This window comes from Nerophis lumbriciformis, linkage group LG18 (genome assembly GCF_033978685.3).
Source record: "Nerophis lumbriciformis linkage group LG18, RoL_Nlum_v2.1, whole genome shotgun sequence".
Taxonomy (NCBI): domain Eukaryota; kingdom Metazoa; phylum Chordata; class Actinopteri; order Syngnathiformes; family Syngnathidae; genus Nerophis; species Nerophis lumbriciformis.
The window spans coordinates 30,624,765-30,640,334 of NC_084565.2; the positions used below are offsets into that span (position 1 = coordinate 30,624,765).

General features: G+C 40.7%; 1 protein-coding gene across 2 annotated transcripts in view; it reads left to right on the forward strand.

Annotated features, from left to right (window-relative positions):
* rxrgb (retinoid X receptor, gamma b) overlaps positions 1-15,570 on the forward strand; it is a 112,120-nt gene that overhangs the window by 65,452 nt on the left and 31,098 nt on the right. For both annotated transcript variants that reach the window (XM_061978025.2, XM_061978024.2), the window contains one exon: positions 7,401-7,648. In XM_061978025.2, coding sequence (XP_061834009.1) covers positions 7,401-7,648 — 248 coding nt within the window. The remainder of the gene's footprint in view (positions 1-7,400; positions 7,649-15,570) is intronic.

A 15,570-nucleotide genomic window follows, 5' to 3' on the forward strand; every position in this document is an offset into this window, starting at 1 on the left:
ATGAAGCCTAAAATACCACAACGGAGACCTCGGACTGTTGAACAACTTAAGCTGTACTTCAAGCAAGAATGGGAAAAATTCCACCTGAGAAGCTTAAAAAATGTGTCTCCTCAGTTCCCAAACGTTTACTGAGTGTTGTTAAAAGGAAAGGCCATGTAACACAGTGGTGAACATGCTTTTTCCCAACTACTTTGGCACTTGTTGCAGCCATGAAATTCTAAGTTAGTTATTATTTGCAAAAAAAAATAAAGTTTATGAGTTTGAACATCAAATATCTTGTCTTTGTAGTGCATTCAATTGAATATGGGTTGAAAAGGATTTGCAAATCATTGCATTCCGTTTATATTTACATCTAACACAATTTCCCAACTCATATGGAAACGGGGTGTGTAGATTCTTAGATTCTGTAGTATCCTCCCAGTCTCCCTGACTGAGGTTGCCAGATACGCAGCCAAATCTAGCTCGATTGACTGGGCTACTCCAAGGAACTTCAAACTTCCACTGCCTCTTATTAGGGGTTGAGGTGCTGGGACCGTAATAGCTGAATAGACAAGCGTTTTGTCAATAACAAATCTCTAACCAACACATTTTACACAGAAATTAGGCTAAGAAGTATGTCATGCCTGCGTACAATATCACAACAAATGTCAATCATATGGTTATTGTCTGTACTATCAGAAAGCAAAGACTAAAGGGAACTACAACCAACACAAGCAATGGTTAAAGTGGTGAAAATAAGTAGAGCATGCTTAGCAGCCGAATGTACGCCCAAAACTAAAGAGGGGACATTTTACCAAGGTATGTCTATAGGCTACTGTTTCAAACGTTTCATATTGCCATACAACTCAGTACATGTAGTTCACAATATGCAAACACCAATGAGGAATTCTTTTATCATGTGAAATGTTGGTTATTTGCCACATTTTAAACACGTTTTAGCTTCGCATTAGGAGATTCTGCATGAGGTCCACGTTGCAGTAGTTTACAGCCAACACCAAAGTTCTGCTGATTTATCGATAAATGGCAGTTACTGCTTTGTGTTCCCCCCAGCTGCACGTGTTTCCGAGAACGATCCGTGTACACGAGGGCCACAGTCAGACAGGACGTCTTTTTTGAACGTGCTTCAGGAGTTTGGCAACAGCCGACCTTTGGCTGGGAACGCCGACGGTCAAAGGGTGTCCTTCACTGCTCTTGTCTGTTTGCTCTCAAAATGTAGCTCACATTGCTGTGTCGGTCTGGCCGGAGTCAACCAGACGAGAATCAATGGAACGGATCTGAAATGAAGGTTTCATGAGATGCGCTTAATAAGAGTATCATTGATGTGACTACTTCTTTGTATGGAGGAGATGGAGCAGCTTGAGGTGGATCATTTAAGGATACATTTCTGTGAACTCTTTATACTACAAAACCCAAAACCAGTGAAGTTGGCACGTTGTGTAATTCGTAAATAAAAACAGAATACAATGATTTGCAAATCCTTTTCAACTTATATTCAATTGAATAGACTGCAAAGACAAGATATTTAACGTTCGAACTGGAAAACTTTGGTATTTTTTGCAAATATTAGCTCATTTGGAATTTGATGCCTGCAACATGTTTCAAAAAAGCTGGCACAAGTGGCAAAAAAGACTGAGAAAGTTGAGGAATGCTCATCAAACACTTATTTGGAACATCCCACAGGTGAACAGGCTAATTGGGAACAGGTGGGTGCCATGATTGGGTATAAAAGTAGCTTTCAAGAAATGCTCAGTCATTCACAAACAAGAATGGGGGCGACGGTCACCGAGCAAATTGTCAAACAGTTTAAGAACAACATTTCTCAACCAGCTATTGCAAGAAACTTAGGGATTTCACCATCTACGGTCTGTAATATCATCAAAAGGTTCAGAGAACGTTTAAAAAAAACACCATCTGTGATGGTATGGGGGTGTATTAGTGCCCAAGACATGGGTAACTTACACATCTATGAAGGCACCATTAATGCTGAAAGGTACATACAGGTTTTGGAGCAACATATGTTGCCATCCAAGCAACGTTACCATGGACGCCCCTGCTTATTTCAGCAAGCCAATGCCAAGTCACGTGTTACAACAGCGTGGCTTCATAGTAAAAGAGTGCGGCTACTAGACTGGCCTGCCTGTAGTCTAGACCTGTCTCCCATTGAAAATGTGTGGCGCAATATGAAGCCCAAAATACCACAACGGAGACCCCGGACTGTTGAACAACTTAAGCTGTACATCAAGCAAGAATGGGAAATAATTCCACCTGAAAAGTTTCAAAAATTGGTCTCCTCAGTTCCCAAACGTTTACTGAGTGTTGTTAAAAGGAAAGGCCATGTAACATTGTGCCAACTTTATTGCAATGTTTTGCCGCCATTAAATTCTAAGTCAATGATTATTTGCACAAAAAAAAATAAGTTTCTCAGTTTGAACATTAAATATCTTGTCTTTGCAGTCTATGCAATTGAATATAGTTTGAAAAGGATTTGCAAATAATTGTATTCTCTTTTTATTTACGAATTACACAGCGTGCCAACTTCACTGGTTTTTGTGCGGCAGGATTCCTGCCACCCTCCTCAAAGTTGCTAAATGCCAATGAGAGCGATACAGACCCCCCCAGGCCATGATAGATGTGTCATTCAACTAGTTGTAAGTCATCCCAAAAGTTATACAAATATTTTATGAAGGTTATAAAGTTACTTAGTGCTGCTTTAATTACAGGAGCAACTCTCATCTCCACTCGCCCTTTAATCTGATAATGGTTGATGATATCGTTGCAGGCTAGAGTTGAGTTTCCAAATTGTTGGCACGACTCATGATAGTCCTCGTCGCTATTTGTCCGACTCAGCGCTTACCAGAATAGAACTAGATCTTGACGAGCCCTGATGAGAATTTGTCATGCGCTTAGAAAAAAAAAAAAGTATCGCCGTGCAAAATGAAGACACGGTACAAGCTCTACAGCGCTCGTCAATTACGTAAGCCTGCTGCACCGATAGATAGATGACTCTGCATGCACACTCTTACTTTTGGTTGCATTGTTACAGCCTGTGTGTGTGTGTGTGTGTGTGTGTGTGTGTGTGTGTGTGTGTGTGTGTGTGTGTGTGTGTGTGTGTGTGTGTGTGTGTGTGTGTGCAACCAAAGATACGTTTGCCTTGCAAGGATCACTCAAGGCTGAATGGAGAAAGTATAAGCTGATGACTAAGGCAGCGGAGCCAAACAGGAAGTTGCAAAACCTATGCAGGGAGAGAGCGAATTGCCCCCTTTTCAATTGCATCCTTCTCTCTTTCACAATTCTTTGACGTGTGAAAGTTGCATTTGTCAGAGTTTTCACGCTAGGTCAGCTTTTATGCTCATCAATACACAGGATATTAAAGAGGACTTATTTGCCTATGTTGCTGACGGTGCATAAAAATCCTGCTGATGTCCTAAGTGGCCGTCATGACTGATAGGGACAGAGCACATGCTGGAGTCAGCGTCACATTTCCAACAGCACTCAAAAATCATTCTGCGTGCATGATCAGATGTTCTGTGGCAAATATAATTTACTGTAAAACATCAATAGATGTTTGTTGTACCGAGGGATCCGTCTCAATTCCCATGATTGACTTGGGACGGGGGGGGACCGGAAACGGAGGGTCAGAGTTCCCACGCGGACAGAAATAATGCAACTCGTCGCATGGGATGGGAGAATCTTCCTCTTTGAATGTTCTGAACTTCTGTTTGCTTACAGCCGAGTCATGCACACCAGATTGAGTCTGTTGCATCAAGATGCAATCCATAAAAACAACATTTCCACACCATCAACAGGATGCACACATGTATTTCCTTAATATAAAAACTCATTTATACAAAACCTAAAACCAGTGAAGTTGGCACCTTGTGTAATTTGTAAATAAAAACAAAATACAACGATTTGCAAATCCTTTTCAAATTATTTTCAAAAGAATAGACTGCAAAGACAAGATATTTAATGTTCAAACTGAGAAACTTATTTTTTTTTTGCAAATAATCATTAACTTAGAATTTAATGGCAGCAACACATTGCAAAAAAGTTGTCACAGGGGTATTTTTACCACTGTGTTACATGGCTTTTCCTTTGAACAACACTCAGTAAACGTTTGGGAACTGAGGCGACCAATTTTTTAAGCTTTTCCGGTGGAATTCTTTCCCATTCTTGCTTGATGTACAGCTTAAGTTGTTCAACAGTCTGGGGTCTCCGTTGTGGTATTTTAGGCTTCATATTGCGCCACAAATTTCAATGGGAGACAGGTCTGGACTACAGGCAGGCCAGTCTAGTACCCGCACTCTTTTACTATGAAGCCACGCTGTTGTAACACGTTGCTTGGCATTGTCTTGCTGAAATAAGCATAACGTTGCTTGGATGACAACATATGTTGCTCCAAAATCTGTATGTACCTTTCAGCATTAATGGTGCCTTCACAGATGTGTAAGTTACCCATGTCTTGGGCACTAATACACCCCCATACCATCACAGATGCTGGCTTTTTGTCTTTGCGGCGAGAACAAATCCTTTTCAACTTATATCCAATTGAATAGACTGTAAAGACAAGATATTTAATGTTCAAACTGAGAAACTTTATTTTTGGGGGGAAATATTTATTAACTTAGAATTTAATGGCAGCAACACTTTGCAAAAAAGTTGTCACAGGGGCATTTTTACCACTGTGTTACATGGCCTTTCCTTTTAACAACACTCAGTCAACGTTTGGGAACTGAGGAGACCAATTTTTGAAGCTTTTCAGGTGGAATTATTTCCCATTCTTGCTTGATGTACAGCTCAAGTTGTTCAACAGTTTCCGTTGTGGTATTTTAGGCTTCATAATGCGCCACACATTTTCAATAGGAGACAGGTCTGGACTACAGGCAGGCCAGTCTAGAACCCGCACTCTTTTACCATGAAGCCACCCTGTTGTAACACGTTGCTTGGCATTGTCTTGCTGAAATAAGCAGGGGCGTCCATGACAACGTTGCTTGGATGGCAACATATGTTGCTCCAAAACCTGTATGTACCTTTCAGCATTAATGGTGCCTTCACAGATGTGTAAGTTACCCATGCCTTGGGCACTAATACACCCCCATAACATCACAGATGCCTTTGAACTTTGCGCTTAGAACAATCCGAATGGTTCGGTGATTCTTTGGCATACTATACTATATAGTGGTACAAATACCACATTTGAGAAGAAACACTGGAAGGTGTTCATTACTTACTCAAGCCTATTGAATATACCAATTTTACAGTCATGTGCCATGCCCTGGTTTGTGGTCACATTTGACATTTGTGTCACATGCCTCAACTTTGGTAATCACTGCAAAAAAAACCTGTATGTGTTTGAGTCACTGCCTTTTTTAGCGTCCACTGCATCTGCGACTAGCACTTTGGGTGAAGACAACATTTTTACGGTGCGGCATTATTGGCCGCGTGCGCATCTTGGTATTTGTGGCAATGGACATAGGTTGGCCTCACAAGCTACAAGGACGGGCGTGAAATGAGGCACACTTGGTCCCGTTAGCCCGATGACTGACACATTTCTTAAGTAGGTCATCTATGCAAATGCCAGCCCTGTCAGTTCACATCAACAGATCCCAAGCAAGGTCAGCTCAAAGGGACCTAAAATCCGAAGGGCCTGACCGGTCTCGGTGCATAAATAAAAGTATACATATGAGTATCACCGCCCTAGTGGCTCCCTGGAGCATTTTTAAAAAAAGGATTGAAAATGGTAAAAGATGGGGGAAAAATACTTGTTTCTGTTTTAGTATGTTTTTTTTTGAGGACAAACATGACACAAACCTTCCAAATTGTTAGAAAGCCAACTGGGCTGCTCGCCTTTCGGAACCGTGAACCGGCATCAATATGTTTGTGTGTATGCTTCACTGATGAGAGTATTTGGTGAACACTGTTTTGTTTTACTAATTTCGGCGGTTCTTGAACTCACCATAGTGTGGACTTTGAAGCAACATGTAAAATCTTCCACTCCTTTGTCTCATTTGCCTAATTAGCACTCCAACAAGTCAATAACATCAACAAAGTTCACCTTTGTGCATTAACGCACAGCATAAAACTTTTGGTGGACAAGACTTAGACTTAGACCTAGACTTAGACTTCCTTTTTATTGTCATTCAAATTTGAACTTTACAGTACAGATAAGAACGACATTTTTGTTGCTACCATGAGCTAATGCAACAAAATTTTGTTCTTATCTGTACTGTAAATTTCAAATTTGAATGACAATAAAAAGGAAGTCTAAGTCTAAGTCTTGTCCACCAAAAGTTGTATGCTGTGCGAGAATGCACAAAGGTGCACTTTGTTGATGTTATTGACTTGTTGGAGTGCAAATCAGGCATATTTGGTCAGTGCATGACTGCAAGCTAATCAATGCTAACATGCTATTTAGGCTAGCCGTATGTACATATTGCATCATTATGCCTCATTTGTAGGTATATTTGAGCTCATTTAATTACTATTCCTTTTATCCTCTTTGTATATAATTTAGTTTTGCATGTCTCATGACACATTTCAGATAGTTGTTTGTGTGCCATGTTGTTCCAGACCACAGCAAACGTTACCGAGCTTGCCAAAGATTGTACTAAATCTATTAAAATAACTTGGACACACACATCTATACCTTTTGCAATAAAATCCAGTAATTTCCAGGAGTTATCTCACCTTCTGAGTAGCCTCTGATTTACTAATGGTTTCTAATGTTGTAAAAATGTGTAGAATACATATTAAATTTCAACATTTCTGTCAACTAAGATTTGCTTTAGCCTGCGACACATAGTCATTTTGATAGTAGGCTAATATAGACACTTATGTCATGTGTTGCCTTCATTATAAGACTTATATATGGCTTTTCATTTTGTGCGGCTCCAGACAGATTAGTTTTTTGTATTTTTGGTCCAATATTCCAAGTCCAAGGTTTCTCATTGTTTTTCTTGGGCTGATGTGGGATCTGAGCCGAGGATGTCTTTGTGGCTTGTGCAGCCCTTTGAGACACTCGTGATTTAGGGCCATATAAGTAAACATTGATTGAATATGGCTCTTTCAACGTTTTGGGTTGCCGACCCCTGCCTTATGCTGTGTTTAGAACACTGTAGTTTTTACACAATGCGATGCACAGATTTGTATAATTTATATACATTTATAGTTGAAGGATATTTATGTATGTACCACTTTTACAGAATGTGATGTGTAAATGTGTGATTGATTGACATCATTTTTAAACTTTCACTAAATACTATACATGCTCCAATTAATATCTCTAATCCAAGTCTCCAACGAACTACTGAAGTGTAATCATTAATCTGTAATATCTCCTATTTTATAGCTCTTTTTATTTTTCTGACCACACCCTAACCCCGCTGTGCTTCCTCTTGCAGACTGTACAGGGCCGATGACCACGGCCCACCCTCACCCGCACTCGCACCCCCCACCAATGGGCGGCATGGTCGGCCACCCGTCCGTAATCAGCACCTCCAGGCACCTGCCGTCCCCCATGTCAACCTTGGGCTCCCCGATGAACGGCCTGGCCTCGCCGTACTCCGTCATCACCTCGTCCCTGGGATCGCCCGCCGGGTCGTTGCCGTCCACGCCCAGCTTGAATTTTGGACCTCTCGGCAGTCCGCAGGTGAGGGAAGAGTCTGTGTTCGATTGGATTCATGCTAGGTTTTAAACAATGGAAATGTCAAGGCCCTTGTACAACAAGGGATCCTGTGTCAAACTCGAGGCCCCGGGGCCAGACTTTGCCCGCCACATTATCCGCCACGTCATTTTATGTGGCCCGCCACACTATTTAAGGTGGCCCGCCACATAATTTTATGGGGTCTGACCCATTATTTTATGTAGTCCGCAACATCATTTATTGTGTGCCATCACATTATTTGAGGTGGCCTACCAAATGATTTCATGTAGAACCGCTACATTAATGCATGGTGCCCGCTACATTATTTAAAGTGGCCCGCCACGCCATTTTATGTAGTTTGCCACATAATTTTATGTGGTCTGACCCACTATTTTATGTAGTCCGCAACATCATTTAATGTGTGCCATCACATTATTTGAGGTGGCTTACCAAATTATTTAATGTTGCCCGCTACATTAATGCATGGTGCCCGCTACGTTATTTAAGGTGGTCCGCCACGTCATTTTATGTGGTCCGCCACGTTATTTTATATGGCTCGCGACGTAATTTTATGTAGTACGCCACATTATTTATGTGGCTTGTCACATAATTTTATGACTACCCACCTCATATTATGTAGTCCGCCACATTACTTTAGGTAGCCTGTCACATCATTTTATTTGGCTTGCCACATCATTTTACGTGGCCCGCCACATTATTTGGTGGTCCGACCTATTATTTTATGTAGTCCGCCACGTTATTTTATGTGGCCCGGCACACTATTTAAAGTAGCCCGCTACGTCATATTATGTAGTTTGCCACATAATTGTATGTGGTCTGACCCATTATTTTATGTAGTCCGCAACATAATTTCATGTGTGCCATGACATTATTTGATGTGGCCTACAAAATTGTTTAATGCTGCCTGCTACATTAATGCATGGTGCTCGCTACACTATTTAATGTGGCTTGCCACATCATTTTATGTAGTTTGCCACATAATTTTATGTGGTCTGACCCATTATTTTATGTAGTCCGCAACATCATTTAATGTGTGCCATCACATTATTTGAGGTGGCCTACCAAACTATTTAATGTTGCCCACTACATTAATTCATGGTACCCGCTACACTATTTAAAGTGGCCCGCCCACCAAGTCATGTTATGTAGTTTGCCACATAATTTTATGTGGTCTGACCCACTATTTTATGTAGTCCGCAACATCATTTAATGTGTGCCATCACATTATTTGATGTGGCCTACCAAATTATTTAATGTTGCCCGCTACATTAATGCATGGTGCCCGCTACATTATTTATTGTGGTCCGCCACGTCATTTTATGTGGTCCGCAACGTTATTTTATATGGCTCGCGACGTAATTTTATGTAGTACGCCACATTATTTATGTGGCCTGTCACATAATTTTATGACTACCCACCTCATATTATGTAGTCCGCCACATTACTTTACGTGGCCTGTCACATCATTTTATTTGGCTTGCCACATAATTTTACGTGGCCCGCCACATTATTTGGTGGTCCGATCTATTATTTTATGTAGTCCGCCACGTTATTTTATGTGGCCTGGCACACTATTTAAAGTGGCCCGCTATGTCATATACTGTAGTTTGCCACATAATTGTATGTGGTCTGACACATTATTTTATGTAGTCCGCAACATAATTTCATGTGTGCCATCACATTATTTGAGGTGGCCTACAAAATTGTTTAATGCTGCCCGCTACATTAATGCATGGTGCTCGCTACACTATTTAACAAGGCTTGCCACATCATTTTATGTCGTTTGCCACATAATTTTATGTTTTCTGACCCATTATTTTTCCTAGTCCGCAACATCATTTAATGTGTGCCATCACAATATTTGAGGTGGCCTGCCAAATTATTTAACGTTGCCCGCTACGTTAATGCATGGTGCCCGCTACATTATTTATTGTGGCCCACCAAGTTATTTTACTTGGTCTGTCACATTATTATATATGTCTCGCCACGTCAGTTCATGTAGTCCGCCACATTATTTTATGTGGCCGGCCACACTATTTAAAGTGGCCCGCCACATCATATTATGTAGTTTGCCACATAATTTTATGTGATCGGACCCACTGTTTTATGTAGTTCGCAACATCATTTCAATCATGTGTCCCATCACCTTATTTGAGGTGGCCTACAAAATTATGTAATGTTGCCCACTACATTAATTCATGGTGCCTGCGACATTATTTAAAGTGGCCTGCCACATAATTTTATGTGGTCCGCCACATTGTTATATATCTCGCCACGTCAGTTTATGTAGTACGCCACGTTATTTTATGTGGCCTGTCACATCATTTTATATGACGAGCCACCTCATATTATGTGGTCCGCCAAATTATTTTATATGGCTCGCGACGTTAGTTTATTTAGTACGCCACATTATTTTACGTGGCCTGTCACATCATTTTATATGGCTTGCGACATAATTTTATGCGACCCGCCACATTATTTTGTGGTCCGACCTACTATTTAATGTAGTCCGCCACATTATTTTATGTGGCCCTCTACACTATTTAAATTGGCCCGCCACGTCATGTTATGTAGTTTGCCACATAATTGTATGTGGTCTGACCCATTATTTTATGTAGTCCGCAACATCATTTAATGTGTGCCATCACATTATTTGAGGTGGCCTACCAAATTATTTAATGTGCCTACATTTAATGTGGCCCACCACATCATTTTATATGGCTCGCAACGTCATTTTATGTGGTCCGCCACATTATCTTATGTTGCCTGTCACATCATTGTATAAATGAAGTCTTTCTTACTTTAATAAGCAACTAATTAATGGTGAATATTGTTCCCCATACTAAAGTGTTACCTTGTTGCCTAGTTCCAGAGTGAACTACATATCTTTAAATGGGAGAGTGACAGAAACGTGAACAAAATGAACACAAAATAGGTTCCTGAGAGAAAAAGAGCAGCTTGTATGTTTATTTGATTTCATGCTCTGTTTAACTCTCCCAACTCATTCTTTTACCTCTTTTTATGATCCTGTCTAGTAACATATCCTTCTGTGTGTGAGTCTCATGTAATGAACTAAAAGGTTGTGTGTTGATTGTCCACAAACATATGCTTCAGAGGCTGAATGGAGGCCAGTGCTGCAGGGCCCAGCACACAATATCCTCTACATATGTTCCAATGACAGTATGGATCCATGCCTGCAGGGACTGTGAGGGATAATACTATGTCCATGATGAGACCCTTTCTGACCATCCATTGGGTCGTTGTGGAATATTTGTTCACTGGTCACGCTCGACGTTGGTTAGCCTCCTCTCTCGCCGATTTAAATGAACTAATTGCTGCATCATAGTCTTATCAGTCTGTGCAATTCACACAGAACACAGAAAAGCGGGATATTACCTTAACCTCAGTGTGATGTGATGTATGAAATAGACAAGATAAAATACTAATTGCTTCCAACTTGTGTTGTCCCGATACCAATATTTTGGTATTATTTCGATTATTTTCGGTACTTTTCTGAATAGAAGGCACCGCATTATTGGCTTTATTTTAACAAAAAATCTTAGGGTTCAATAAACATATCTTTCTTATTGAAAGTTTGTCCTTAAATAAAATAAGAAACATAGAAGAAAACTTGTCTTTTAGTAGTAAGTAAGAAAACAAAGGCTCCTAATTTAGCTGCTGACATATGCAGTAACATATTGTGTCATTTTCCATTCTATTATTTTGTCAAAATTATTAAGGACAAGTGGTAGAAAATTAATTACTAATCTAATGTACTGTTAATATCTGCTTACTTTCTCTTTTAACATGTTCTATCTACACTTCTGTTAAAATGTAATAATCACCTATTCTTCTGTTGTTTGATACTTTACATTAGTTTTGGATGATACTACAAATTTGGGTATCAATTTGATACCAAGTAGTTACAGGATCACACATTGGTCATATTCAAAGTTCTCATGTGTCCAGGGACATATTTCCTGAGTTTATAAACATAATATATATATGTTTTAAAAACGGAAGAAGATGTTGGGATGCCCAAAAAAATTGACGTAATCATAGTAGTATTGACTCGATACGTGCTAGTACTTGATATCATTACAGTGTATGTTAGGTGTCGATCCACCAATGGCGTTTGTTCACATGGTGGACCGGTGCTTTTCAGAGGCGGTATAGTACCGAATATGATTAATTAGTATCGCCGTACTATACTAGTACCGGTATACCGTGCAACCCTACTTCCAACACAACAGGGATGTAGTTTTTTTATGTTAAACTTAAAGGGGAACATTATCACAATTTCAGAAGGGTTAAAACCATTAAAAATCAGTTCCCAGTGGCTTATTTTATTTTTCGAAGTTTTTTTCAAAATTTTACCCATCACGCAATATCCCTAAAAAAAGCTTCAAAGTGCCTGATTTTAACCATCGTTATATACACCCGTCCATTTTCCTGTGACGTCACATAGTGATGCCAACTCAAACAAACATGGCGCATAGAACAGCAAGCTATAGCGACATTAGCTCGGATTTCAGCGGCTTAAGCGATTCAACAGATTACGCATGTATTGAAACGGATGGTTGTAGTGTGGAGGCAGGTAGCGAATACGAAATTGAAGAAGAAACTGAAGCTATTGAGCCATATCGGTTTGAACCGCATGCAAGCGAAACCGACGAAAACGACACGACAGCCAGCGACACGGGAGAAAGCCAGGACGAATTCGGCGATCGCCTTCTAACCAATGATTGGTATGTGTTTGTTTGGCATTAAAGGAAACTAACAACTATGAACTAGGTTTACAGCATATGAAATACATTTGGCAACAACATGCACTTTGAGAGTGCAGACAGCCCAATTTTCATCAATTAATATATTCTGTAGACATACCCTCATCCGCGCTCTTTTCCTGAAAGCTGATCTGTCCAGTTTTGGAGTTGATGTCAGCAGGCCAGGGAAGCTAGGGTCGATATTCTTCTCTTGATCATCTTCGGTGGCATAAGGGACGGTGTGAGCCAAGACATCCAGGGGGTTTAGCTCGCTCGTCTGCGGGAACAAACTGCCGCCATTGCTTGCCGTGCTAGCGAGTTCCTTTGTCCCTGAATTGCTCACACACTCCGGCAGATTCAATGGGGGTCTGGCGACAGATTTCTTTGACTTTATCGTTGGAAATGCATCTGCTTTGAGTGTCGCAGGATATCCACACATTCTTGCCATCTCTGTCGTAGCATAGCTTTCGTCGGTAAAGTGTGCGGAACAAACGTCCAATTTCTTGCCACTTTCGCATCTTTGGGCCACTGGTGCAACTTGAATCCGTCCCTGTTCGTGTTGTTACACCCTCCGACAACACACCGACGAGGCATGATGTCTCCAAGGTACGGAAAACAGTCGAAAAAACGAAAAATAACAGAGCTGATTTGACTCGGTGTTTGAGAAAATGGCGGATTGTTTCCCGATGTGACGTCCGAGAGCGAATATTAGAAAGGCGTTTAATTCGCCAAAATTCACCCATTTAGAATTCGGAAATCGGTTAAAAAAATATATGGTCTTTTTCCTGCAACATCAAGGTATATATTGACGCTTACATAGGTCTGGTGATAATGTTCCCCTTTAACTGGCTGTGTCATGTGCTTCTACACAGACACCATCCTGCCTCCGTTTTAAGGCACTACTTCAGCGGAAGCTGGAAAATTGGTGGGTCACCACCTCTAATCCTGTGACTATGCTGATCTGTGTGAGGAGCTAAAAGTGGAGCTTTTAATGTTAACGTTTGAAAGGGGCTACTGTTTAACTCCGACAATTTGTGAGGAACTGTTGTAATGTACTTTTTAGTACGGGTGCCTTGATGTGATATTAACTTCCGAGATTAGCAAAAAAAAAAGCATCGGATTATATCGGCTTCTAAAGTACCAATGATTGTCACACACACACTAGGTGTGCTGAAATGTGTCCTCTGCATTTGACCCATCCCCTTGTTCACCCCCTGGGAGGTGAGGGGAGCAGTGAGCAGCAACGGTGGCTGCGCCCGGGAATCATTTTTGGTGATTTAACCCCCAATTCCAACCCTTGATGCCGAGTGTCAAGCAGGGAATTATGGGTCCCATTTTTATAGTCTTTGGTATAACTCAGCCGGGGTTTGAACTCAGGACCTACCGATCTTGGACACTCTAACCACATTTGTGAAATGCAAATACAGCTGTGATACAAGCAGTCCTGCACTGCATTTACTCGTGCACAGCTGCACAGACAGTTCATATCTAAATGTCATCCAATAAGCGCGCAAGGTTGTTCTTACTCGTGTCTTGTATTTTAGTAGAGACATTTACAAAAGGTAAACATGGTTGGCTTTACTGTAGGCTACCAGGAGCCAACACAACATCTAAGCACACAATAGCACACAATATAGACGGTCCTTAACTGAACAATTTTATCAATATAAACAAGTATCAAATGATAATATAATATATGTTGCATATTACAAAACCCAAAACCAGTGAAGTTGGCACGTTGTGTAAATCGTAAATAAAAACAGAATACAATGATTTGCTAGTCATTTTCAACTTATATTAAATTGAATAGACTGCAAAGACAAGATATTTAATGTTCAAACTGAGAAACATATTTTTTTTTGTGCAAATAATCATTAACTTTGAATTTAATGGCAGCAACACATTGCAAAAAAGTTGGCACAGGGGCATTTTTACCACTGTGTTACATGGCCTTTCCTTTTAACAACACTTAGTAAACGTTTGGGAACTGAGGAGACCAATTTTTGAAGCTTTTCAGGTGGAATTATTTCCCATTTCTGCTTGATGTACAGCTTAAGTTGTTCAACAGTCCGGGGTCTCCGTTGTGGTATTTTAGGCTTCATAATGTGCCACACATTTTCAATGGGAGACAGGTCTGGACTACAGGCAGGCCAGTCTAGTACCCACACTCTTTTACTACGAAGCCACGCTGTTGCCACTCGTCAGACCACAGAACACTTTTCCACTTTGCATCAGTCCATCTTAGATGAGCGAAGCCAACGGCGTTTCTGGGTGTTGTTGATAAATGGCTTTCGATTTGCATAGCTTGCGCTTACAGATGTAGCGACGAACTGTAGTTACTGTCAGTGGTTTTCTTATGTGTTCCTGAGCCCATGTGTAATGCAATTATGCACAATACAGGTAAAAGCCAGTAAATTAGAATATTTTGAAAAACTTGATTTATTTCAGTAATTGCATTCAAAAGGTGTAACTTGTACATTATATTTATTCATTGCACACAGACTGATGCATTCAAATGTTTATTTCATTTAATTTTGATGATTTGAAGTGGCAACAAATGAAAATCCAAAATTCCGTGTGTCACAAAATTAGAATATTACTTAAGGCTAATACAAAAAAGGGATTTTTAGAAATGTTGGCCAACTGAAAAGTATGAAAATTAAAAATATGAGCATGTACAATACTCAATACTTGGTTGGAGCTCCTTTTGCCTCAATTACTGCGTTAATGCGGCGTGGCATGGAGTCGATGAGTTTCTGGCACTGCTCAGGTGTTATGAGAACCCAGGTTGCTCTGATAATGGCCTTCAACTCTTCTGCGTTTTTGGGTCTGGCATTCTGCATCTTCCTTTTCACAATACCCCACAGATTTTCTATGGGGCTAAGGTCAGGGGAGTTGGCGGGCCAATTTAGAACAGAAATACCATGGTCCGTAAACCAGGCACGGGTAGATTTTGCGCTGTGTGCAGGCGCCAAGTCCTGTTGGAACTTGAAATCTCCATCTCCATAGAGCAGGTCAGCAGCAGGAAGCATGAAGTGCTCTAAAACTTGCTGGTAGACGGCTGCGTTGACCCTGGATCTCAGGAAACAGAGTGGACCGACACCAGCAGATGACATGGCACCCCAAACCATCACCCAACCA